Here is a 26,977-nt window from a genome sequence, read left to right on the forward strand (position 1 = left end):
TCTTGTCAGTTACTTAAATCTTAGTTCCTTTAATGTCCTATACATCCCTAACAACTTCAAACTGATTATCCCAACTACAGTGGTGCCTCGCAAGACGAAATTAATTCGTTCCGCGAGTTTTTTCGTCTAGCGAATTTTTCGTCTTGCGAAGCACGGATTCCCATAGGAATGCATTGAGGCAGTATTCATTCATAAACTAGAACCTTGACTCCCCGTCATGATTTATTTCCACAATTTGCAGTTTTACGCAAAAGCCACCAGGCGGAGCCCCTTCCATCCTTTTGTTCTCTGAACTGTAACTTGCAAGACGTTTTCGTCTTGCGAAGCAAGCCCATAGGGAAATTCGTCTTGCGAAGCAACTCAAAAAACAAAAAACTCTTTCGTCTTGCGAGTTTTTCGTCTTGCAAGGTACCACTGTAACTATCTGACTCCACCTAACAATTGCTCTCACTCCCACACAACACAACACAACTCGACTAACCCACAGACTTATCCTCCCTCTTCCTTCTCCAACTCCCCAACTCTCAACTTACTTCCACACAACACTGACTCTAACTCTAACTCCTCCTATCAGTTTCTCCCTCCCCAATCACATCACACTCATTTAACCCTTTCCTTATGACCCACCTAGGAGGCAAACGCCACAGCAACATTTCCTTATAAGAGCAGCAATAGGGCTACTGTTAGTCTTCCTTATGTGTAATGACCCCTTACCATTAGACTGAACATACGAAGGGGAAATTATGGTAGAATCCACTTGATGTTATTTTTCTAATTGGTCACCTGAGAGGAACTCACTCTGTGTTCCTCATTTAGCTGCATGCCATTGTAACTTGATGCATATAATAGCCCTACTGTTTCGGTTTAATTGTATATTGTGATGATTTCCCAGCCAGAGGCTTCTTCATACTAATCTGAGGTGGATTCCAAATGCTGAATATACTATATATACCAAAGAGGCATCTCTTCTTCTAACTAAAACCATTTTTCTTCTGATTTTCTTAGACCCAAGAGATCCCCTCCAGCCCCAATGGGAATAGCTTTTTAACTGCTGAGCCTCTTGAGGGCCTTGATGAGCTACATGTGGAGCTGGACCAGGCAGAACTGCGGCAGAAAGAACTGCAGGATCGGATCCAGCATCTAGAAAAGGAAAACCAGGAGCTCCAGGCGGCCATCAGCTTTGAGAAGCAGCAAGCGCAAACAGAAAGAGAGAAGAGCAGGAATATCAGCGAGGAGAACTCCAGGCTAACGAAAATGCTGGGAGAGGTGGAGAAACAGCGTGAGATCTCCCACTGCACTCAGGACACCATTCAGGACCTGCAGAAGTGCCTGCAGACATTAGAACTGAATGCAGTTGAGAAGCAAAAAGAATACTGTGCAAGGCTGGAGGAACTGGAGTCTGGGAAAAAGGATTCTGACTCAAAGCTTCTTCTCTCGAACCAAGAGCTGGAAGCTGCAAGGGCTTTGGTGTCCACGAAGGATGTCCACATCAGTGAGCTTCTGGCCAAATTGCAGTCAGGAGAGCAGAAGAATGAAGAGCTTGTTGCCAAAGCCAATGCTCTAATGAATGAAAAGGCACAACAAGCCACCAGTCAGTTTGAGTCTGCACTGAAGATTGAGGATTTGCTGAAGAAGCTTAATGAAGCGGAAGAGGCAAAGGCCAATGCTGAGGAGTTAAATAATAAACACCTTTCTCTGCTTAAGATCGCAGAAGAGCAACTCCAGTTAAAGGAGGAGGCACAGAAAGAGTTTGAATCAAAACTGACGAACCTCACTGTCAACTGCAAGGAAGAATCTGAAAAACTTTGTGGTGATCTGGAAACTATGGCAACTAAAATGGCGGACCTTCAGAAGGCATTAACAGCAAAGGGCAATGAGGTGGCTGATCTTCAAATCCAGTTGAAAGGTTTGTTGGATTCCATAAAATCCTTGGAAAAAAGCCTTGAAGAGGAAAAGAAAGAGAAGACAAAACTTGAGAGTTTGGTCACGCTTACAAAAACAACAATGGAAGAAAAAGTAAAAAACACGATGGAGCAACTTGGACTTAGGGAAATTCAGCTTTCAAAACTAAGTCAAACAGTGAAGAGCTTAGAAGAGCAAAAGAGAGAACTTATTTCTGAAAGAGAGCATCTCAGAAAAACAATAGAAAGAATGGAGGAACAGGCCACTGAACAAAGCTCCTCACTGAGAATGATCTCTGAAGGAAACGAGAAGCTCAAGTCTCAGAATGCAAAGCTGCAGCAAACCAATCAGAAGCTAGAAGTGAAGCAAAGAGAGTTGGATGCTTCTCAATCTTCTCTGGAGGCTGAGGTTGCCAGACTGAGAGCCTCCGAGAAACAGCTCCAAAGCCAGATTGAAGATTCTGTGGTGTCCGTGGATGAAAAGGAGAAGAAACTCCGGGGACAGAACAAGCTGCTGGATGAAAACCTGCAGAATGCCACAAGGCAAAACCAAGTTCTGGGAGAAAAGCTGGATGCCCTGCAGGCTGATTACCAAGAACTGAAAAAAAGTGAAGAAGCTGCCAAAGAGTCCTTAACTGCGCTGCAAACAGAGCTCCAGAGCACCAAAGAGCATGGCCTGCAGGTGGAAAAGAGCCTGTCCTCCTCAAGGGAATATGAAGGATCTCTGAAGTTGCAGCTCAAAGAGAAAGAGGAAGCATTACAAGACTTGGAGAGCCAGTGCAAGGAGCTACAAGGACAGTCGGAGAGGTGCAGGAAAAAGGTGGAAGCCCTGGAGGCAGAAAAGGCAAAAGCAGAAAAAACCTGCCTCCATCAGACAAAGGTGATTGAGTCCCTTGTTTCTGAGAAGGCTTCTGTGGAGAATGCCCAGTTGGAACAGGCATCTTGTCAGGAGAGAGAAGCCAAAGAACTGGCTTCAAGACTGGCCCTTTCGGAGGAACAGTTGCGTCTCAACCAGGCAGAGGTGTTGAGACTTCAGGAGGAAATGGTGGACCTTCAAGCCAAGCTTCGACAGGCAGCAGCAGAGCAGCAGAAGCTGCAAGAAGAGTTGGATGTTGGAAGGGCTGTTCTGAGCGAGCAAAAGACCCTGGCGCAGCAACTGAAAGAGCAAGGCGAAGTCCTCAACAGAAAGCACGTGAAGGACATGCTTCAGTGTCGCCAACGAGAGGAAGTGCTGCAAAAGAAGAGGGACCAGGAAGCCCAGCAGAAGGTGGAGCTGGAGGAGAACATGCTGAGCCTCACAGAGGAGCTGTCCAAGGCCAAGCAGTATTTGGAAGCAGTTAATGCAGAAAACGTGGAGATCAAAGACCTCCTCCACAGGACCAACACGGACATGGCTGAGCTTGGCATTCAGATCTGCAGTCTGACATCTGAAAAGGCAGAAGCAGAAGAGAAACTGTCCCAGCTCATGGAGGAACTCAGAACTGCCAAGGATAAAGCCACCAAAGAACATGAGAAGCTGCAGCTTGATCTCTCAAGACTCACTCAGGAGAAACAAGAGTTGGAAAGCAAACTGGAAGAGTCTAGGGTTTGCAATGCAGCTCTCCCTAGCCTGCAAACTCAGCTGGAGATGGCAGAGAAGCATCACCAGAAGCTGCAAGAGACCAGCAAAGAGGAGCTGTCTGCAGTCAAGTTTCAACTGAGCACAGAAATCATAAACCACCAAACAAAACTTAAGGTAAATTAACGTAAATAAGTCCTCGTTGCTAAAATAAGTCCCTGCACACACTTGCCTGAGAATGCATCCTGTTGATTTCAGAAGCACTTCCGATTAGACCTGTGTAATGGTTGTATTGGGATGCAGGTGGCGCTGTGGGTTAAACCACAGAGCCTAGGACTTGCCAATCAGAAGGTCGGCGGTTCAAATCCCCATGACAGGGTGAGCTCCCATTGCTCAATCCCTGCTCCTGCCCACCTAGCAGTTCGAAAGCACATCAAAGTGCAAGTAGATAAATAGGTACCGCTCTGGCGGGAAGGTAAACGGCGTTTCCGTGCGCTGCTCTGGTTCTCCAGAAGCGGCTTAGTCATGCTGGCCACATGACCCGGAAGCTGTACGCCGGCTCCCTCGGCCAATAAAGCAAGATGAGCGCCGCAACCCCAGAGTCGGCCACGACTGGACCTAATGGTCAGGGGTCCCTTTACCTTTAATGGTTGTATTATAATGTCATGGTTAAGAGAATCCTCCTCAAATGATGAATTAAAAGCATTGAAAACTTGCAATCCAAATTTGTTGCTGCCGCCGCCCAGGCTCTATGGAATGGCAGAGCTACTGCTGCATCTGTAGCCTGGCCACTCACAGCAGTTCAATTTGGGGTGGTAGGCAGATTGGGCTCAATCCCTGTGCCAGTTCCAAGCTGGCACAGCAACTGGGCCTGTGGTATGTAGAAAAGTGGTGAGGGGAAATGCTTCTTTCACCAGGTATCCCTGCATATTGGCCCCACCACCTCCACTCCTGGTTTCTGCACATTTAGCATGAAGGCCTGGAAAAGGACTTCACAACATGTTTTGGCTGAATCTGTCTAAACGCCTCCCCCATTATCAATCCTTGTCTTCTCAGTGTTCCTGATCGCGACCTGTGTATCAAAGCATATTTAGCAGAGCATCCTTAGAAGCTCAGTTTGACACCCCCTCTAAAACACACACACACATTCTTTTGAATACTTAAAAAGGGTGATAGTTAACCTCAGATTTATTAAAGCATGTGGCTTTAAGAAGGGGAGGAACCGTGTAACTCTTTGTTTTGACAAACGGATAACTTCTCTTTAAAAATAATAGTAATAATAATCAACGCTGATGTGTGTTTTATGGGTCCTGCCAGGCTCTCAGTGAAGACTGCGAAAAATTAAAGGGGGAAGTTGAAGAGCAAAGCCAGCAAGCACATGTCGCAAAGGAAGCACTCAAAGAACTGCAGGTTGGTCCATGATCTGATTGAAATAAGAAACTCACGGAAGCAACTCTGTCTCTGAGGCTGACAGTGTGCTTCAATTGTGAATATGCACTGACACTTAACAGACAGGAACCTGAATACAGCAAAAGTGGGTAGGGTGAAACTACGGCCAAGATACAGAGATGCAAGCCAGCATGTTCTGTGCTTGCATACATATTTTTAAAAAACAAATAATATGCCCTTGAACCCTGGTTTCAAGCTGCATAGAACTCGGCATATCATCTCCTTAGGCATATAGATCATCCTGTAACATCATCACCCTGCCATTACCCCAGGTGTCCAGCTGATTTCCTTTTGCCCTCTGGCTGAAACAGGAGCCCAAACACTGGAAAATCAGAGACTGCAGCACAAATATAGCCATTCCAAACTCAACCCATTGAGTTTTAGTTTTGTGTTTTAATTGTGTTTTGACTCTTTTTGTACACTTGATTGCAGCTAAAGGGGCAAAAAGCACGTTTTTACAAGTGTTTTTTTTAAAGAATTGTTATAGTTTTTATTGTTTTATACAGTCATACCTCGGGTTGAAGTTGCTTCAGGTTAAGCGCTTTCCGGTTGCGCTCCGCAGCGACTTGGAAGTAACCATCGTGTTACTTCTGGGTTTTGCCTCTCACACATGCTCAGACGGTCAAAATGACATCACGTGCATGCGCAGAAGTGGCGAATCGTGACCTGCGGACGCGCAGATGCGGGTTTCGTTTACTTCAGGATGCGAACGGGGCTCTGGAACGGATCCCATTCGTATCCAGAGGTACCATTGTATTGTGTTGAATGTATTTTTAAAATTGCTTTATCAGTTCATAAAACTATAACAATTCTTTTAAAAAACTTGTAAAAACATGTTGCTCTGTCATAGGGTGTCCATTAGTTTGCGTTCTACCTATAGCCCTTGTATTACACAGCATCTCTACTTCCACTGTTGGTGGTTACTGAGCTGTTCTTACTTAGATATAGCTTTTGCTAGCCATTTGGGGAATACAGGAAAATTGTTACTTAGAAACTCTACAAGGCTTTGGTGATAACAAAAGCTTAACACTTTGAATATACCCTGCAACCACATCCATGCAGATCTCAGTTAGCAAATTTATTAAAGATTTTGAATGGAATCTGAAAAGCCTTCTATACATCTCTTTGTTATTTACCTTTTTAAAAATCATCTTCCTAGGCTGTGAAAAGAGATCTGTGCACGGAATTGGACCTGGCCATGGATCAGGTGACAGAGTACAAAGCAGCCCAGCAAAAAAGAGATGAGGAGGTGACACAGCTTAAAGAAGACCTAAGAAGGTGGAAACTTTGTTTATCCTGTTGTTTTTTATATAAAAAGTTTTAAATCTTGCACAGAGAGCTGATGTAGCGTAGTGACCAATAGGAGGCTAAGCTACAAATCAGAAAGTTCTCTGTTAAATCTTTTTGCCCTGAACTCGCTCAGTGGCCTTAGGCAAGCTGCTATTGCTTAACCTCATCAGTATGGGAGGATATTACCGTATTTTTCTGTGCATAACACCTCCCCCCCCCCCGTATAACACAATCCCTATTTTGGGGGGCTACAATTTTAGAAAGTGGGGTGAGACCGCCAAGAGTTGTTGAGCTTTTTGGGGAGGAATGCCCACAATTTTTGAGGTATTTGCGGGAGGGATGCCAAAAAACACTCACCCGGCTGATAAACGCTACCAAATGTGCAGAAGAAGCAACAGAGCGTCTGCTGGCAAGCTGAAAGCAGCCAGCATTCGCACGCCCAACTGCCGCAGCGCTAGCCAATCCATTGCAGCACTCGCAGCAGACTCCATTCTCCCAACCAATCACAGCTGACAAGCTATGGCTCGTGCCTGCAACCAATCGCCAGCACCAGAAAAATCACTATCCGTGTATAAGACTACCCACCCCCAATTTTTATCCTTCTTTTACAGTTAAAAAAACCTTGTCTTTTTTTATATATATAGATTTTATTAGTTTTTTTTAAACATATCATTTTCAACAGTAAATAAACATCCTTTTACATCTTATTCAAATTTTTGACTTCCATCAATCCTGTCTGAAAATTTTCCAATCTAATCTCTCAGTATGCATTTCTTATCTTCCCTATTACATTTCAAACTCATAACCAATATCTCTATCTTTTTCTACTTTGTAACACTTTGTGTATTTCTCCTTACAAAACTTCTTGTAGTCCTACTAGTGTAATTTGTTGATTACAGTTTCTCTTCAAGTAATTCATATACTTCTTCCAATCTTCTGTAAATCTCTGGCCCCGCAGGTTTCGAATCCTTCCTGTCGTTTTGTCCAATTCTGCCTAATCCATTAATTTCATCTGCCATTCTTCTTTTGTCGGAATTTCTTCTTGTTTCCATTTCTGGGCTAATAATACTCTTGCCGCAGTTGTTGCATATAAAAACAATTTAACATCTTGCCTGTTAATGTCCTAACCTATAATAGCAAGTAAATATGCTTCTGGGTTTTTTTTAATGTATATTTCAACATCTTTTTCATCTCATTATATATAATTTCCCAGAAGTTCTTTACTTTTTTACATTCCCACCACATATGATAAAATGTTCCTTCTTTTTCTTTACATTTCCAACATTAATTATTTGTCTTATACATTTTAGCTAATTTCACTGGTGTGATATACCATCTATACATTGTCTAATACAGTGGTACCTCGGGTTACATACGCTTCAGGTTACATACGCTTCAGGTTATACACTCCGCTAACCCAGAAATAGTGCTTCAGGTTAAGAACTTTGCTTCAGGATAAGAACAGAAATCGCGCAGCGGTGGCAGCAGGAGGCCCCATTAGCTAAAATGATGCTTCAGGTTAAGAACAGTTTCAGGTTAAGAACGGACCTCCGGAATGAATTAAGTACTTAACCCGAGGTACCACTGTACACAGAAAAGTATGGTAATACCGATTTATCTTTCAGCATGGGTGGGCAACCTCCGACCCATGGGCCCAATTAGGTCCACCAGACATTTCCATTTGGCCCACCAGGCCATTTTGGTCAAGCCACACTCACCTGCCCTACACCTGATGTCATAGCACTTTGAGGCCCACCTATCTGCTGATTGTCAGGACTCCAAAATGCAATGCAGGGCTCTCCAAAAACACCAACAAACAGCTGGCTGTTGGTGTTTCAGGAGACCTCAGCACAGCAACAGCTGGGGTTTGCAGCACAAAGAATAAGACTCCAGATCTAAAAAGTCTAATATATGAAAATTACATTTTTTTCCCCCCAGATGAAAAAAGCTCTCTCCTCCACGGCTAGCATTATTATTATTTTGAAAACCTGCCATGGTTCTAATGATTCATTATATGCGCTTGAGAATGAAGGAAAACTAGAAACAGTGTTGTGATATAGCTGTGCTATGTGGGAAAGACATTAATCATAGTACTAATTTAGGTATGACTGAGGTCAGGAATGGTTAAAGATTATAGATATATATATATTTAAGGGCTCAAATGGAAGTCAACAAAGCAAATGAGCAAATTCAAGACTACTGCGAGAAACTCAGCAAGACGAGAGCAGACCAAGAAAGCAACGAAAGGAAATTACTGGCTGAACTCGATGACCTAACAAGAACAAAGCAGTTCCTTGAAGAACGGTTAATTGAACTTCTCAGGTTGGTAGCTTTATCGTTAAATATTTCTAACCTGGACAGAAAAACCTTGTCTTTTGATCCCTGGCATGTTCTGCAGCAGAACTAAAGAAAAAAATTATAGTGTAAGCCTAAACAAGCAAAATCAGAAGTAACTCCTACTAAGCTCAGTTGGGTTTACTCCTTAGCAAATGGTGTTTAGGATACTAGTATAATCATGATTATGGTCTTTTGTGGAATGCTGGAAGTGACAGACTTTCCAAACCCTTCCCCAAATGTAATACTTCAACCACAGCTCCAAGGAAGTAAGACGTTATTTAGGAACGGTCTTTGCCTCCTTGGGCCTGCAGTGGTTCAAATTCTTGACCTTCTCCATAACTCACTATGAAGACCCACTTGCTGGATCACAGCAGTTCCTGGCAGGGCAGGAAATGCTGTTACTGAGTAATGCCTTGCAGCCACAAGGCTGTTAAAGATGTGGATATGATACTGTTCTACCTTTAGAAAGGCCAGAGTTGTTACTTGAGCCCTAGGTTCTCGGGAGCCATGGTGGCAGCAGCGCTGGTAGGAAGTACAGTGGTGCCCCGCAAGACGAACACCTCAGAAGACGAAAAACTCGCTAGACGAAGGAGTTTTTCGTTTTCTTAGCCGCTTTGCAAGACGCATCTCCCTATGGGCTTGCTTCGCAAAACGAAGCTTGCCCCGCAAGCTGCGGGGATAGCGGGGAAGCGCAGCGCATCTTCCCCGCTGTCCCCGGACCTCTTTTGAAGCAAGGGAAGGGGCAGCCCCTTGGTTCAAAAGGGGCGGAGATTGCGGGGCAGGCAACGGGGAGAAGCAATCTTCTCCCCGTTGCCGCCCCTTGCTTTAAACAGGTCCGGGGACAGAGGGGAAGGCGTCCCCGGGCGGTCTCCATAGGAACGCATTGATTGATTTTCAATGCATTCCTATGGGAAACCGTGCTTCGCAAGACGAAAAACTCGCAAGAAGAAAAAACTTGCGGAACGAATTAATTTCGTCTTGCGAGGCACCACTGTATTCACTGATAGGAAGTATTATCAAGATATTGCAGGTTGCACCCTCACTGAGGGTTGGCACCACCATGTGGTTGAAGGCAGCAGTTAGGGGATCCAAAAACCCTTCAGGCAATTTGCAGAGAGAATCTGTGTGTGTCCCCTTGGCTATTGCTGTTGCAGTGTCTGATTTCCCCTTCCTTGGCTTGTCATAATTGAAACTTGAGTTCCAGTGGAGGGAGGGACTTCGAAAAAGCATTGAAAGCAGCGATTTTGCCTTTAAACCACAAGGTGGCGCTCATGTCCCAACCTGTGGTCACCTGTTGCTTGAAATCTCTTTCACATGTAAGATTTATCTAATTTAGTATTTTTTCCTTCCAGTAGCACCTTAAAGACCAACTGAGTTAGTTCTAGGTATGAGCTTTCGTGTGCACACTTCTTCAGATACACATGCATGCACACGAAAGCTCATACCTAGAACTAACTCAGTTGGTCTTTAAGGTGCTACTGGAAGGAAAAAATTTTTTATTTTTTTTATTTTTATTTTTTATTTTTATTTTGTTTTGACCATGGCAGACCAACACGGCTACCTATCTGTAATTAGTATTTTTTGACACAGAATTTTAAAAACCAAAGCGTCGTGCGGTTCCAATGTGAGTGTAAAATATAGTGCAGCAGGAGCTTACCCCGCTCTTTTCAAATACCAGTGGATTATTTGCATGGAGCTCCTCATTCACATCAATGCCCTGTGGAGTTTTAGATCAACCAGTGTCTCTGATCCTGTGATCTTCTGCAGGCGATGGAAGCTCCCACGCTTCCAATGCCCCCATTCACTCCAGTGGAGGGGGGGGAATACATGTGCTCATTTCTTCGTCATTTCGCCATTAATATCAAAGGTGAAACTAACTCAGGAAATCAACATAAATTGCCTACCTTCATGCAAGCTACTATTCAGTTTCCTGGCAAAATCCAGTGAAGATCAGCTCTCTAAAGCTGCTGTTTGCATTTCAGGGCAAACTTCCCTTAGCAACAATCGGTGCTCCCCTCGAAATGCGAACAGCAGCTTCAGAGAGGGGTTGTCGCAGGGAAGGATAGTTAAATGTCCCCCTTCCCATGGTCCTGAGGCTGCTCAAGCTTCTCTATGCCTGCACGAAAACAGTGCAAGTTAACTGCATTTGTGCAATCCTTAATATGTAAGGAAAAAGGGACACAGGTGGAGCTGTGATCTAAACCACTGAGCGTCTTGGGCTTGCCGATCCAAAGGTTGGCAGTTCAAATCTGCGTGATGGAGTGAGCTCCCATTGCTTTATCCCAGCTCCTGCCAACCTAGCAGTTCAAAAGCATGCCAGTGCAAGTAGATGAATAGGTACCGCTGCAGTGGAAAAGTAAACGGCATTTCCATGCGCTCTGGTTTCCATCACGCTATTCCGTTGCGCCAGAAGCAGTTTAGTCATGCTGGCCACAAGACCCGGAAAGCTGTCTGTGGACAAACGCCATCTCCCTCAGCCTGAAAGCGAGATGAGCACCACAACCCCATAGTCGCCTTTGACTGGACTTAAACATCTAGGGGTCCTTTACCTTTACCTTTTTTAATATGTAAGGAATCTTCTTAAGACTAAGGCTTCTCTGAAGCTATTTTTTGTTGTTATTTAAGGGGGGGAAATGAGTAAAAAATTGCACTAATGGTAGCTCATCTATGTACAATGGTTCCTCTGCTTGTGGACGGTATCTGTTCCAGAGCTCTGGTCAGATTCCAAGGTTTTCGCCATAGGAGGTGCCTGTTCTGTGCATGCGCACGGTGCGGTAGAGCGCGTCTGCACATGCGCATGGGGCGAAACCCGGAAAAACACTTCTGGGTTTGCCGTGTGCGTTTCCCGAAGTATACGTAAGCAGAGGTGCGCGTAAGTAGAGGTACCACTGTATTGTGAAGTGATACCTAGTGTTACATCTATACTAATTCAGCAGGAACAGTAGACCTCTGGCTCTTTGCAGCCTCTGCAAAAAATCTAGCAGTGACCATAGAAAATAGCAGTCTGGGCCATGGAAAATGCAAGCTGGACAACCAAGCCCTAGTGCATGAGCCGCAAATCTGATCCAGCCAAATGGCTGGATCCAAAGCTCCCACAGACAACCCACAGGCCATTTTGACAGGTGGTCGAGGCCCGCCCTCTGTCAATCATCCAGCATCACCATGACACCTGGTGACTCAGTTTCAAAGGAAAGGGTCAGGAGCACACTCTGAAGTGTGCTCCTGATTTGTCCTTTGCATCAAAAAGTGACCCCTTTTTAAATTCGGCACTGCTGCAGCTTGAACTTTCCAGCCCCTGACATCATCCAGGAAAGATGGGGCTGGTTTGGAGGGGTCCAACTTCTGAGGACCACGGGCCCACCACTGCCCTAGTGTTTCATGAAAAAAAAATTGTGGGTTTCCGATTCTAACGGTGGAGCATAGCTAAGGCCACCGGCTCCTAAATCTTTGTGCTGGCCAATTTGCTTGTATCACTAGCTCAACACAGCTCCAGCACGAATATGACCCCAGGGTTTGTGGAGAGGCCAATAGTGCACCCCATCTGAGAAACTTTACTTATTTATGTTCTCAGTTACTTTGCTGATGGCATTTAGAAGAACTGGCTACTTGCAAACTGAACCATCTTTGTTTCTGTTTCCTGTGCAACTGTGGTAGATTCTGTGCAATGTAATGTTCTCTCGGCAGTGGCATCACACCTTGCTTCTTAATGATACATCTTCACCACATATTTTGCAATTACTTCAGCACTTGTTAAGTCCTGTGGTTTGTGGGTCACACTTGACATTTTAAACCACAGAGAAATACATTCCCCCCCAAACAATATCTAACACAGAAGGCCTAAAGAGATTTGAGCAATGCATGTTTAATAAGTCTCCCTTTCATACATGTGTGTAGTTTTTGCTCATCTTTACAGGTTTACCCTCCCTGATTTATTCCCACTTTCCTGGAAATAAGTCCCATTGAAACTAGTGCGACTTGATTCCAAGTAAACATGCATGCGGTTGCACTTTTGTTGTTGTTGTTGTTATTGTTGTTAACAAAGGTCTGAAATGGTATAAAGATGGGAGATTTCGACCTTTTTGACATTTGTAATCATTACTCGATCATAATTATGAGTCTACTTCACATGTTATCGGTACGTGTTACTAACATGCCCTGTGTTCCTACTAAAACTGTAACGTTTAAAACCATCTCACTGTAGGAACCATAATGGCCCTGGCTCTCTAGTGCTGTGGTTCATCTGTTTAAAACAAAAAAACACACACAAAAAACACTTTAAGATAACGGATTCTCACCTCACCCCAACACCATTTCACAAACTGTTTCTGACACTCTTCTCAGTTTCCAAAACTGTTTGCCATGTGGCATAGGAGGCTCTTCTTGGAGGAAAAACAAGCCTTAATCTCACAGATACCAGCCAGAGTTTTTATTAAGTAAGCTTACAAACAGAGGTTCACAAATGTTGGCCTGATCTGCTAGCCAGGCGATTATTTGTGGCTGCCGGTGCTACCCTCCCTCCTCCTTTCAGTTCTCTGGCAGACTTTCAGATTTTCTTCATGATAAAATGCAATAGATAACGTATTATTATTTAGATCTTATAAAAGTGAAAGATTGAAGCATAGCCAGCAACAGTAGAGGGAAATGGTCTTAAGAGGCTATGTTTTGTTTATGTGCACACATATGGGCTGTCTTCCTTTCGTACCCACCCACATGGTCTTGCTCAATGTCATATATGGAATGCTTGCAAAAACACAAGCATGGCGTCCAACCAGAATTTTAGCTAAGAATCCATTGTATTTAAATGATATTTGCCTTAATAGGGGAGATTTGTTTTTCCTGTGATGGGCTGGGGTTAAATTATTAAAACCTAAACTCACAGATGATGAATTGTTCTTTATGCACACCTTTGAAAGAGACAAGGATGCCCTTTGGCAGAAGTCGGATGCTTTGGAATTCCAGCAGAAACTCGCTGCAGCACAAAGATGGCTTGGTGATGCGGAAGTAAGTTGTTGCCTAGACTGTAAGAAAGAATTTGGCTGGATGAATCGCCGCCACCATTGCAGGTCAGTTTGTAGGGGTGACTTTTCTAAAGAGTGCCATTGTAAATAGTGTCACTTGGAGTTACAGCAAATTCTACCTTAATTGGCATTCATAATGCATTTGTGGTTTCTGCTTGAGAAGACTGTGGGACAAAAGCATTGTTTGTGTGGATATGGAGATCTTTCCAGACTCGACCCCATCTCAATCTGGAAAAAATGACAATCCAAATTATCACTGGTTTGCTTCACCATTAATCTCTCTCCAATGTTATATAAAGGATTGTTGGTTTGGGGAATGTGTTGATATAGTTGGCCTTTCAGGTGTATATTTAACTCAGCATCCAATTACGTTACACTCAGAGTAGAACCATCAAAATGAATGGGCCTAAATTAGTCATGTCTGTTAATTTCAGTGGATTTACTCAATGTTGGATAAAACACAGTGTTCTTCCATTGACTTCAAAGGGAATCCAGATTGGCAGTATTATGAAGAATGTCGCTTTCTGCATGTTGGATATTATATCCCTTAAATGCCTTCATTTTGACATGAAGAACTCTTTTCTTTTCTCTTTTAAAATTCCATTATTTTTAGAATGTGTGGGCGCATTTTCTGCTACTACTGCTGCAACAACTATGCCATGTCAGAGCATACTGGCAAGAAGGAGCGCTGTTGCCGGGCTTGCTTTAAAAAGGCAAGTGCCATCCTAGTTGATTCTGGATCAAACACAAGCCAAGAACCACCATCAAGCCTGCTAGCCTCACCATTGTCCCTGGTCCATAGAGTTATGGGTGAGTCCTTCCTGTGTATAAATGGGATTAAATTTCTTGGAAAAGAATCTGCTGTGGACTTCAGCTCATATTCTATCATTGTGTCTGCTTTGGTAGATGGCAGCGCCTGATGTCCAGAGAGCCAGTGTGGTGTAGTGGTTAAGAGCGATAGACTCGTAATCTGGGGAACCAGGTTCGCTTCCCCGCTCCTCCACATGCAGCTGCTGGGTGACCTTGGGCTAGTCACACTTCTCTGAAGTCTCTCAGCCCCACTCACCTCACACAGTGTTTGTTGTGGGGGAGGAAGGAAAGGGAGAATGTTAGCTGCTTTGAGACTCCCTAGGGTAGTGATAAAGCGGGATATCAAATCCAAACTACTCCTCCTCTTCTTCTCCTTCTTCTCCTTCTTCTCCTTCTCCTTCTTCTTCTTCTTCTTCTTCTTCAAGTCCCATAAGTCTATAATGAACACTGACACTGAGAAATTACATTGTCTTACTTTATATGCAGCATAATAACACTTTCTTGTTTTGTGTCCTTTGTTGTGGTACAGTTACAAATGAAGCCTCTAAACCCACAGATGATGCCGTGTTTGATATAATCACCGACGAGGAAGTGGGCCAGATAAAGGAAGACAACTCGGTTCACAATGAAAGCCAAACTGAAGAAGAATCTTTGGACCATGGTATAACCGATCTGTGAGTAAACATAATTTATACACATGTGTATACACACATACACACGATCTGTTCCAAAGTAGATTAGGCTTGTAAAGGGCAGTGGCGCAGCATGGATTTCTGGTGCCCAGGACAAGTATCCTTGGCACCGCTCATCCGATAGGCTGGAATGAAGGGGCAATAGCTCAACCCATGCAGAGGGCGCCATAGCAATCAGCCATCACCCAAATGCTCTCCTCAGTCTACCCATGCGAACATGGGGAGATTTTCTGTGTGAGGCGGAGGGTGCACTGTTTTTTATTTATTATTACTACTACAGTGGTACCTCAGGTTAAGTACTTAATTCATTCCGGAGGTCCGTTCTTAACCTGAAACTGTTCTTAACCTGAAGCACCACTTTAGCTAATGGGGCGTCCTGCTGCTGCCGCGCCGCCGGAGCACGATTTCTGTTCTCATCCCGAAGCAAAGTTCTTAACCTGAAGCACTATTTCTGGGTTAGCGGAGTCTGTAAACTGAAGCGTATGTAACCTGAAGCATATGTTACCTGAGGTACCACTGTACTATTTTTTTTCTTTGAAATTTTGTGCCCCTAAGAGTTTTACACCCCCCAGTAACTGCCCCTGTGGCCCTGCCCATGCCATGCCACTGGTAAAGAGCCCTCCGTTGTCCATGGGAGAGTGTAGCTGGGAAAGGAAGGTTAACTCTTGCCTCCCCAGCTGCACTCTTGAGGAAGATCACCCAGCCAATTTTGTTTGGAAGAAAGTGAAAAGACACTTGTTCAAGTCTAACCACTGGCAAGGAGGAGTGTGCCTTTGGTGTCCACAGCAGTGTCCACAGTTTGCAAATATGCCCATGGGCCCGGTCAAGGTTAGCAATCCCAGTTTTAAAGGTTTCCCTCCCCACAGTCAGGCTTATAAACTAGACCAGAGCTCATCAAGGGGTGGGGAGCCTTGTGGGGGTGGCTGGGGGGGGGTAGCATTTGGAGGCAGGAATTGGCATGTGTAATCCAGTCCCATTCCTTCTGCCAAGGTAACGTCTAGTTTCACCCTACGTAAGGAAAATTAAATGTGTAGCCCACAGAAGTATGAACTAGTATGGCTCATTGATTCCTTCAGGGTTTATAATCCTATGAACCATCAGCTCTGCCAGCATGGCTAGTGGTCATGGATGATGGGAGTCATAGTCCCTGCTGTAAACACTGTTAATAATTCCTGTCTGCCTTGCTCATATCAGAACTGTATTAAAGTGCCCAGCAATGCAGTGTTTATTCGTTTCCACAATGTGAAGCAGCCAGCTCAATGTCAGACAGGAAGCTTGCATGCGAATGCCACAGACACTTCTGGTTAAGAGTGGCAAGGATTCAGGTTCACCGTTTCATTCGTCAGCGCACATTTCCTGCCCAAGGTGTCTGCCTCACACAAACTTCCCTTCCCTTTTTTGCTTGCTCACACCAAAAGAGCAAAGTTTTCATGCCAGTGGCAAAACTGCTGACTTAATGAGTTTTGTGAGTAAAACAACCTTTTATCATACATGGTGGGGGATGTAAAATTGTTTTTAAAAAATGGAACGAGGTATATGAGGAACTGAAAAAACTATTTAAGATTTCGTTTATCAAAAAGCCAGAGGCTTTTCTGTTAGGCCTAATATCTAATGACATACCATCATGATTAGAATGGCAAAGCAAGCTCTGTGAATTTGTGGAAATGGTAAAGTTGATGGCAATCATTAGAGGCCATGCAAAACAGAGAATAATTAAAGAGTGGGATGGAGTGAAGGAATACATGAAAAAATACGGTTCCAGAACTGGAATATTAATAGATAATGTGTAAAACGTGCAGGGGTAAGCAAGGAACTAATAAAAGAATCAATTGAATAATTATTAAGCTACAACAACACAACAAGATGGAAGAAGTTAAAAAAAATATTGAGATCACAAATGAGTGAAGGGGAGTGGGGGGTATGGGGGAATTTATAAAAATTTCTAATATTTCTAGTTGCATTGCATTTATATATAGCAAAGGGAAGTCTATAGCAATTAGGTATATTTTAATCTAGTCAAATATGTAATAGGCTTATGTTACAAAACGAATTTGGATTTTGAATTTGATGTTTGTAATTCTTTTTTGGTTTTGGAATAAAGTTAAAAAAGAGAGAGTTTTGTGAGTAAAACAAAAGCAAAAAAGGAAAACTGGGCAGAGAAACCAAAAGAAGGGCAAATCTCAGACTGATATCTGGAGGCAAAATTAGTGTGTCTACTGTATTATGGCTTGTATTCTAAGTTAAGTTCACTGGAGGTAAGCTTCCCTTCCCCGCAACTACTTGAGGCCCCTGGAAATAAAAACCTCTGGAAGGCTAGGAGATGCCTCCCAGTGTTTGGTGGAGTTCAAAGAGCTGTGGGGGAAGAAGGGGACATGAAGTTTTCCTCCCTTTAACTCACTGTTCCTCAAAACAGTAGACCGGGGGACTACCATAGAATCATAGAATCCTAGAGTTGGAAGAGACCACAAGGGCCATCGAGTCCAACCCCCTGCCAAGCAGGAAACACCATCAGAGCACTCCTGACATATGGTTGTCAAGCCTCTGCTTAAAGACCTCCAAAGAAGGAGACTCCACCACACTCCTTGGCAGCAAATGCCACTGTCGAACAGCTCTTACTGTCAGGAAGTTCTTCCTAATGTTTAGGTGGAATCTTCTTTCTTGTAGTTTGGAGCCATTGCTCCGTGTCCGCTTCTCTGGAGCAGCAGAAAACAACCTTTCTCCCTCCTCTATGTGACATCCTTTTATATATTTGAACATGGCTATCATATCACCCCTTAACCTCCTCTTCTCCAGGCTAAACATGCCCAGCTCCCTTAGCCGTTCCTCATAAGGCATCGTTTCCAGGCCTTTGACCATTTTGGTTGCCCTCCTCTGGACACGTTCCAGTTTGTCAGTGTCCTTCTTGAACTGTGGTGCCCAGAACTGGACACAGTACTCCAGGTGAGGTCTGACCAGAGCAGAATACAGTGGCACTATTACTTCCCTTGATCTAGATGCTATACTCCTATTGATGCAGCCCAGAATTGCATTGGCTTTTTTAGCTGCCGCGTCACACTGTTGGCTCATGTCAAGTTTGTGGTCAACCAAGACTCCTAGATCCTTTTCACATGTACTGCTCTCAAGCCAGGTGTCACCCATCTTGTATTTGTGCCTCTCACTTTTTTTGCCCAAGTGCAATACTTTACATTTCTCCCTGTTAAAATTCATCTTGTTTGTTTTGGGCCAGTTCTCTAATCTGTCAAGGTCGTTTTGAAGTGTGATCCTGTCCTCTGGGGTGTTAGCCACCCCTCCCAGTTTGGTGTCATCTGCAAATTTGATCAGGATGCCCTTGAGTCCATCATCCAAGTCGTTGATACCAGTGGGCCTCAAGCCACTTTCCTGCTTGTTGACTCATGAGTTGGCTGTCCATCCCTCCCCCATAGCTATGCTGTAGCCTTTTGGTTAGACTGATGTCAACCCTAGCAACTCCTTCTAGACTTTGTCAAGGTTCCCCGGAAACAGAGGAGTTTGTGGGAGGGGGAGAGGCCTCTCTGCTCTGAGGGAAAAGGGCCAGAGAAGGTGCTGAAGGAGATTAGGAAGAGAGATTATAGCCTAATATTCTGAGGTGGTGATGATTAACTGGGCATAGAAAGGAAGGGGATTAGAGAGAAAAGCTATTTTAGGAGGAAGAGGTGAATGGAAAAGGACCTGGGAGGAAGGTTGAAAGAAGTTAGTTGGAGAGGAGGGTGGGGTAAGGTACAAGTGAATTGTGGAAGGGGAATGGAAGAAGAAATTGCAGGAGATGGGTAAAAATACTTTCAGAGTTCTGTGGGGAGTGGGAAAGGGGAAATACAGTATAAACAGCCTTCTACACTTAAAGCCTCTGGATGAGCAAGTTGCACCTAAAATTGGGGGAGAGGGGGTTGTGTCACAGTGCCTCCAGAGCAAGTGTTTGTTCTTAGTTTGAGAAAGCTGGGCTATGGAACTCCTTGACACAAGAAAAGACAAAAGATACAAACACTGTGTATGTTTTTTGTTCTTGTGTATGTTTTTTGTTCTCCATGAACATCTATCTTTATTTGTTTATTTATTCATATAAAAAAGATTCATATGGTGAGCCAAAGCAAGTAAAAGCATGGTTTGCAAGTTCTTGCATGCCAAGCACCTGAAAAGTGTGTCCGCCATTCATGCTTTTTCAAACTGCTTTCATGACCAGCTTTGAATTGCAAACTATCATGATTTAACGTTCATAAAGTACCCAATGTTTTCTAAGCGCTGTGAAGAGGTTAAAAGATAGTCCTGGCCCACTGGCTCACAATCAGATAAGCATGATGCAAAAGGCGGGGGGCGGGGGGAGACACAGTGAGGGCAGACTAAATGAAGCCTTTACCAGGGACAAAATGGCCATCTCCTTGCCAGTATGTTCTTCCTGGCAAGCAGAGCGGGCAGCTTCCCACTGCCACTCCCTTAAAATAACGGTAAATGCTAAGTGACAACCTAAACTCCCATTCAGCATTTCTTCCATAGCTGCTGTATACCTTAATGCAACCGAGTCTTTTCTTCTTTTTTGGGGGGGGGGAGTTTTTATTATTAAAATAATTCAGCATTAATACACACATATTGCGAATATACAAGCATACAAACATACATTATCTGTGGGATTGAGTGTAGGTATGTTGGAACATTTTTAAAGATTGTATGAAATGTAACACAATTGAGTCTTTTCTCATAAGATGCCTCTAGTATAAGATACAGATAGGTAGCCGTGTTGGTCTGCCATGGTCAAAACAAAATAAAAAAATTCCTTCCAGTAGCACCTTAAAGACCAACTGAGTTAGTTCTAGGTATGAGCTTTCGTGTGCATGCATCTCCTTGCCAGTATGTTCTTCCTGGTATCTGAAGAAGTGTGCATGCACACGAAAGCTCATACCTAGAACTAACTCAGTTGGTCTTTAAGGTGCTACTGGAAGGAATTTTTTTATTTTGTTCTAGTATAAGAATCAGGGTGGCAATGAGATTCTGCAAAGTTTGCTTGTAGGGAAGCTTTCACCAACTTTACAAACAGGTTAGCTATGTTGAGGAGATTCTGCCTGTTGCTTTTGCTCGCACAAATGCCCAGGGTGACTAAAACTGAAGCTCAACAAAAGAGATGCTCTTACAATGGATACATGCATGTTTCCTCTGCGTTCTGTGTGGCGGTGCAGGATTTTGAGCAATCATCATCCGTAGCTTGGCATGGCTTCCTGGTTTGTTCATGTTTAGCACATCCAAGCTTTTTAAGGATTTTTACCAGGTTCCTCCTAAACTTCAAACCGATAAAGAAATAGAGAACAGGGTTGAGGCAACTGTGGAAATAAGCAATGGCTTCCGTTACGATCAAAGCATATTCAAACCGGAATCCGTTCTCCATCATGACACTCTGGTCCGCGGCACGAATGAGTTTCAAGATGTTATAGGGCGTCTGTGTAAAAATGAACACCACGACGATGGCAAATATTATTTTTAAGGATTTCTGCTTGTGGAAGCCCTTCGCGTAGAGTAAAGTTTTTGTGATGATTGAGTAGCAAAGAACCATGACCAGCATAGGGCAGAAGTATCCAAGAGTCATTTGAATTGCTTCGGTGAGCATCTGCAAAGAATTTGAAGGGTAGTCTGCAATGCATACCTTTTTGCTATACTCCTTCTGCGTGCTAAATAATAACTGTGGCAAAGCAAATAGCAATGAAAGCACCCAAACCAAAATGCAAACCGTTTTACCCCAGACTATTCTTTTGGCTTGGCTGATGTGTGCTTTGGTGGCTTGGACGATAGCAAAATACCTGTCAATGGTTAAGCAGGTGAGGGTTAGCATGGAACCATACAGATTCAAGGTGTAGAGGCCTCGGATGATTTGACACGGCAAAGTGTAAAAGATCCACTCCTTAGCAGCAGAATAAGCCCAGAATGGCAAGGTGCAAAGAAAGCACAAGTCAGCTACAGCCAAGCTCACCAGAAATACATCCGTCAACACCTTTACTTTTTCATAGAAGATAAAAATGATAAGAACCAAAGTGTTCCCTGAGATTCCAAAGATACAGGCAGATGAATACATGCAGACCAGGAAGACACTGCTAAACGCTGTAAACGTCTTGTGTGCGCTTTCATCGTTCTGAAATGTGGTGTTGGGGTATTCAGCAAAATAATCATCATCGGTAGCCATGTTGCCTACTTTCTCAAATACCTGTAAAACATACACATTTCAAAATTGTCTCAGTAGGTGGATTGTAATGTCTCTCTACATTGCTGCAAAACTCTTAAATTTCATTTGCTCTGTGATGAAACCACATAATCATTGACAAGGGACACGATATAAGCCTTGATTATGTACTGCATATACCCCCATCTACGGCTGTGTTTGCCTTATCTACCACAGTGCGGAGGAAGCCCATGTAAGCTAACTTTTGAGACATAAGATGTAGATTGGTAGATTCAAGCCAGTTTTGCTTGGGCTGAGTTTCTGACTCTTGGAAGTGTTTGTACAGTGGTACTTTGGTTCTCAAACTTAATCCATTCTGAAAGTCCGTTCCAAAACCAAAGCATTCCAAAACCAAGGCACACTTTCCCATAGAAAGTAATGCAAAATGGATTAATCTGTTCCAGACTTTTAAAAACAACCCTTAAAACAACAATTTAAAATCAATTTTACTATCTAACAAGACCATGGATCCTTAAAGTGAAAGCAATAAACTGCAGTCACACACACAATCAATCAATCAATAGCTGAACTGGGTTCCACACAGTCACAAAAACAAAAAGAGAGTTGCAAAAACACAAAATAAATAGGAAGAACAGACAGACCTCAGCCTAACACTCAAAATGAAAGTGTGGTACTCAAATCGGAAGCGTAACACTCAAAACAGCACATTTGGCTTCCAAAAAAAGTTTGCAAACTGGAACACTTCCAGGTTTGCAGTGTTTGGGTTCCTAGTTGTTTGAGTAACAAGGTGTTTGAGAACCAAGGTACCACTGTATTAAGCATTGTGCACAGTTTATTGAAAACCGTCATTAGCAACAACAGTAAGATTCAGATAGACAGCTTGTTTTCCACACTCTGGTTATCTTGAGGTAGCAGCCCCTGAACTGCTTTAAACCTCTGTTTTGTAATATACTTGTTCAAGACCTAAATTCAAAATTTTAAATTAATTTAAGATGTCCGCAAGACCTGGCAAGATAGGGGGATTTTAAAAAATCTCTTCCATCCCAAGAAAAGTGATCATGTAAACCAGGAGTGAGGAACCTCTAGTCTGTGGACATCATTGATGAGCAGGGATCAAAGCCTTTTGCAAAAATGCTGTTTGAAGCAACTCATTCTTTTTATTTGAGCAGGCAGGTTGTGGCATCAGTGGTATTGTGGGCGGGGGGGAGAGTAGTCTCACCCACCCACCCTGCTATCACCAACACAGAAATGTGAGCTGCTTCGAACAATACTTTTGCAAAGGACGTGAAGGCAGCCCCCATGCTTCCATTTCTGTCTCCAAGGCTGCTTTAAAGTGTTTTGCAAAAGCACTGTTTGAAGCAGCTGCCACGCTTCTCATTTAAAGGTGAAAGGGTCTGTTTCAAAGAGCACTTTTGCAAATGGCTTTAAGGCAGTCCCCACACTGCCATTTCAGTCTGAAACAGGAGCACAGGGACTATCTTAAAGCCTTTGCCAGCCTCCCCACACTCCCCTTTTAAACCTCTGAGATTAGGAGTTTACAGAGAGAGCAGGAGGCAAACTTGCAAAGTTGCACAAAGGATTTTGACAGGTGGGCAGGGATTAATGAACATCATTCTGCACTAAGACCCAGCCATAATTATACACCAATGAAACCCCCATCCAAGCAAGACTGTATAAAGTGTGCACATTTGTACATACTGCTTATTTTTCAAAATATACTGCCAGCAGCCTCAGGGAGATATCACTGATATGTAAGAAACAGAAATTCTGCCTTTTGTGGGCTGGAACTCTCAGCCATGCATCCCATTTCCCAGTATCCTTTTAATCTACTTTCATGCATCATTTAAAAAAAAAAAAACATGCAGAGGTTCTTAGGATGCTGAATTCTGCACATGATTCCATATTATGATCTTGCACAGAACTGGTGCAAAATTGCAGAACATACACTGCACTGATAATAAAATTCTTGGGGCAGCATGCTTAATCTACTGGGGGTCAAGTTTTGGACTGGACCAAGGTACATTACTTGGGTTCAAATCCCCACTCAGCCCCAAAGCTCACTGGTGTTCTTGGACCACTCCGTATCTCTCAGCCTTACCTAACTCACAGGGTTGTGAAGATAAAATTCAAAGGGGGGGAAACAACATATGCCACCTTGAGTTCCTTGGAGGAGAGGCAGGCTCTAAATGGAATAAATAAAAAAAATTAATTGAGTCAAGCCATAAGTTGCATGGAGTCTTTGCCTCTTCCCCTTCATTTTATCACAATCGTCCCGGCACTTTTAGCTGTTCTTTCTTTGACTCCTCTAGCTACTGTTCTCCATATGATGCCACACAGGCTCAGTATCACAAGGGAGTTTGGAACTGGGTTGCCAGAATCCCCTCCTGCCAAGCAGGAGTGGCAAGTCAATAAGTAAACTGGCCATCCCCACCATTTGAATGGAACTATTTAATTCAGGAACAGGCATTCTGTGGTCTTCTAGACATGGCTGGACTGCAACTCCCATTATCCCTTGACCACTGGCTGGGGCTGATGAGAGTTAAAGTCCATCAACACCTGGAAGGCCATAGGTTCTACGTTCCTGATTTAACTGGTAGTGTGTCAGGAACAAGCTGGCAGTAAATCACACTATGCAAGTTGGAGCTAGCTCTTTATTAGCCAGGACATGATCTGAACAAACTTGGCGGAGTCTCAGGCCTGATGAGAACAGCAGCTCATCCCTGGAAGGTCTTGCCCCATGGATCTGTTGCCGAGATGGAAAGTCCCTACCTCCTCAAAGCTGTGTAAGTTCCCTCCTCTTCAGGGTTTTCCCCCAAGCAATCAAGCAGTCAGAGCCTGTGCCAATTTCTCTGCCCTTTTCTTGCCTCATCTGGTTCTGGGAGTCCAGTAAGGAGCACAGCTTGTCGCAGCAAGAAAGGCTCTTCAGCAGCCCAACTCATCTCTCCCTCTTGGCCTCCCTCCTTCTCTGCTTCAGCTTCTGCCTTTGATTCTGGACTCCTCTCTGTCACAGACTCTCCCAGCTCACTAAGCCCTGTTAGCTCTTCAGCTTCTGACACCACCTCCTCCCAGTCTTCTCCCTCTGAACACTCATTGTGGCCCCACCACCAATCCCCAGGCTCTGAGTCTTCCCTTGGGGGGGTTCCCCAACTGGTTCCTCCCACCATTCCTTTGCATCCAACCAGTCCATGACACAGTGCCCCAGATAATTATTCTAATTTGTATTTGTTGGTGTGGCATTTGGGATACCAGCAAGTTAATGATAAATGAATACATTTCAATGTTAGCTTCTCTTTACTTGCGTGTCACTTTCTTGAAGTTGATGGTATAGATGACGGGCAATAAATTACCAGAAATAGGTTCTCATTGCAAGGCTAGGCTTTAGAGTTTCATTTCTTTCATAGCACAGTGCTTTTCAAACGGCTTTTAAAACGCTAGTAATAGCAAAACCACAAAGTTATCGGTGACTAAATAATACCAGAAAGTATACTCATAAAAAGGCAGCTGCAGCCATCAATCCCATGTCAGTAGTGAGCGAAAGGAGTTAAAGAGCCGTACTTCACAATCCGGGTGTACTTCACAAGCTGTGTTTTCACGATCACGAAGTTGACCTGGACCCTGAAAGAAACAGCATTTCTCAAATCGAGCTAGAATATGGCTCACCGACAGAAAAGAATATTCATATTAAAAGAGTAAAACTAGCAATCTAATGTAGCAGAGCCAAACAACCCCACGGAAAGAATTTTGTGGGGGTTTTGGGGAAACAGTGGCAATTTTGTGTTGTTTTGTGTAGTCATGGTTCTTCCTTATTGTGTCACATGGCTAATAGGAAGCTATGTAATAGTTCAGACTATCTACTGTCCAAAAAGCAAGAAGGCATCATTTTCCATTCCACTCTGTATTTGCTGCATGCCACACTGTTTCCCTTTTGCTGCAGTTCGTCATTTGCCAAAAACAACATTCTTTGTCTCGCTGTTCATTGTGGCAAAAGGACATAACTTACATAATTTGCACAAAGCCATTACATTATTCCACCCCATTCATTTCAATGCAAAGGAAACATAAGAAGAGCCTTCTGGATCAGGCCAATGGCCCATCTATTCCAGCATCCTGTTCTCACAGTGGGCAACTACATGCCTGTGGGAAACCTGCAAGCAGGATTCGAGCAGATGAGCAACTCTCCCCTCCTGTGGTTTCCAGCAGATGCAAAGGAGGTGGAAATGTAATCAGTTACATATCATTTGCAGGCTGAAAACAATGACAGTGAATGTACCAACAACATCTGGATTTGTTTGTGCCTATCTCTGGTAGGTGGGAAAACTCGAATAATAATATATGCCCCAGAAGATTGTGCAAGTTCCCTATTGTCTAAACCTGACTCTGTTTAAGTAGATAAGATAAACATTTTTTTACAGCAAAACCTCTTGGTGAAGAAAATTAACCTATTTCTAACTTGAAAGCTACTTAAGTTAGCTTTCAAGGGGCTCACTAGAGGAACCAACTGGGCCCCGCCACAACCTAATGTTTACAAAGATGGGATAGGTTTCTGTCTGAGGCAAGAGCCGATAACTACATACCTTGCCGCAGTCGGTGCAAGAGATGAGACTCAAATTCAGATGTCAGCTCGAGGTAGTGGTGGTTATGCGTATTTATTAGAGCTGCTGCCTCTGGAGTTTCCTTTCAGTGACTTCTTCGTTTTGTACATCCGACAAAACCACAAAGCAGTGTAGAAGAGAGAGCAGTGCCTATGCTGCCAGGCTAGGGGTGAAAATAAAGCTCATATGTAGATCTGTATCCCAAAATATGTGCAACCAGGGCTGGCCAGTGCATGGTCAGTTGATGTTACTTTGGCACCTGAGGCAAAATAAAAATAAAAATCCCACAATTATTTTGTCCCCTGCCTGGCAGTAAAAATGAAATAATAAATAACTACCGTATTTTTTGCACCATAACACTCACTTTTTTCCTCCTAGAAAGTAAGGGGAAATGTCTGTGCGTGTTATGGAGTGAATGCCTACGGGTCGCGGGGGTGGGGGGGATCTGCTGCAGTCGTGAGCAGAGGATCCATGGTTCCCCTTCCTTCCCTCCTCCGTGGCTCGCTTTGAAACAGCAAAGCGGGAGAAGAGCCGCTGAGTGGGGAGGAGAGGGGGACAGAGAGCCTGCTTCTTTAAAGGAGCAAAGCGGAAGAGGAGAGGAGCCTTCTCCCCTTATTCATTATTATCTTCTTCATTATTAGCAGCAACCTTCTCCACCCACCCCATGCATGCTCCTTGTCCCTTGAGTGCTTTTCCTTCCCTCCCCACTTAAAACGTGGTTACAAAGCATGGATCCACATGGATCCTCAGGATTTTTGCATTGGGCTACTCCAAACTCACTGTCAGATCACATGTCTGTGGCCACAGCATGAACCACAAAAATCATACATCCACTGTTTCGTTTAGATTTTTTTTTCTTGTTTTCCTCCTCTAAAAACTACGTGCGTGTTATGGTCGGGTGCGTGTTATAGAGCAAAAAATACGGTAAGCATCTGCTGCCCTTTCATGCCACCCAAAATCACCTGCCTGAGGTGGCTGCATCCCTCAGTCTCTTTATTGCAGTCAGTGAGCTGTATTCAGAAAGAAACTCTGCACAAATATATAAAAAATAATGCAATATAATACCAAACAAAATAGAGAACCATAACAATAAAATTACTAGTGCTGTAGAATGCCAGATGTAGAGGATAAAATTATGAGTTTGCTCAAATTAGC

At 43.7% G+C, this 26,977-nt stretch overlaps 2 protein-coding genes across 7 annotated transcripts in view; one reads left to right on the plus strand and one right to left on the minus strand.

Annotated features, from left to right (window-relative positions):
• FYCO1 (FYVE and coiled-coil domain autophagy adaptor 1) overlaps positions 1-26,977 on the plus strand; it is a 58,523-nt gene that overhangs the window by 19,924 nt on the left and 11,622 nt on the right. For 2 of the 3 annotated variants that reach the window (XM_081881842.1, XM_081881843.1), the window contains exons 8-14: positions 1,006-3,636; positions 4,777-4,869; positions 6,068-6,186; positions 8,353-8,520; positions 13,449-13,598; positions 14,167-14,363; positions 14,893-15,037. In XM_081881842.1, coding sequence (XP_081737968.1) covers positions 1,006-3,636; positions 4,777-4,869; positions 6,068-6,186; positions 8,353-8,520; positions 13,449-13,598; positions 14,167-14,363; positions 14,893-15,037 — 3,503 coding nt within the window. The remainder of the gene's footprint in view (positions 1-1,005; positions 3,637-4,776; positions 4,870-6,067; positions 6,187-8,352; positions 8,521-13,448; positions 13,599-14,166; positions 14,364-14,892; positions 15,038-26,977) is intronic. The other variant, XM_081881844.1, reaches the window with a different exon arrangement.
• On the minus strand, positions 20,028-25,907 carry CXCR6 (C-X-C motif chemokine receptor 6). 4 transcript variants are annotated; one of them, XM_081833832.1, is made up of 4 exons: positions 25,805-25,907; positions 24,786-24,845; positions 23,329-23,412; positions 20,028-21,254 (listed from the first exon to the last, which is right to left on the minus strand). In XM_081833832.1, the coding sequence occupies exon 4, from the start codon at positions 21,231-21,233 to the stop codon at positions 20,190-20,192; it is 1,044 nt and encodes a 347-aa protein (XP_081689958.1). In that variant the 5' UTR covers positions 21,234-21,254; positions 23,329-23,412; positions 24,786-24,845; positions 25,805-25,907; the 3' UTR covers positions 20,028-20,189. The 4 variants fall into 4 exon arrangements, with proteins under 4 accessions (XP_081689958.1, XP_081689959.1, XP_081689960.1 ...); XM_081833833.1 differs by having other exon boundaries at positions 24,706-24,845; XM_081833834.1 differs by lacking the exons at positions 24,786-24,845; positions 25,805-25,907 and adding an exon at positions 24,095-24,686.

This window comes from Podarcis erhardii (assembly GCF_964252035.2).
Source record: "Podarcis erhardii genome assembly, chromosome: 12".
NCBI classification, from domain to species: Eukaryota; Metazoa; Chordata; class Lepidosauria; order Squamata; family Lacertidae; genus Podarcis; species Podarcis erhardii.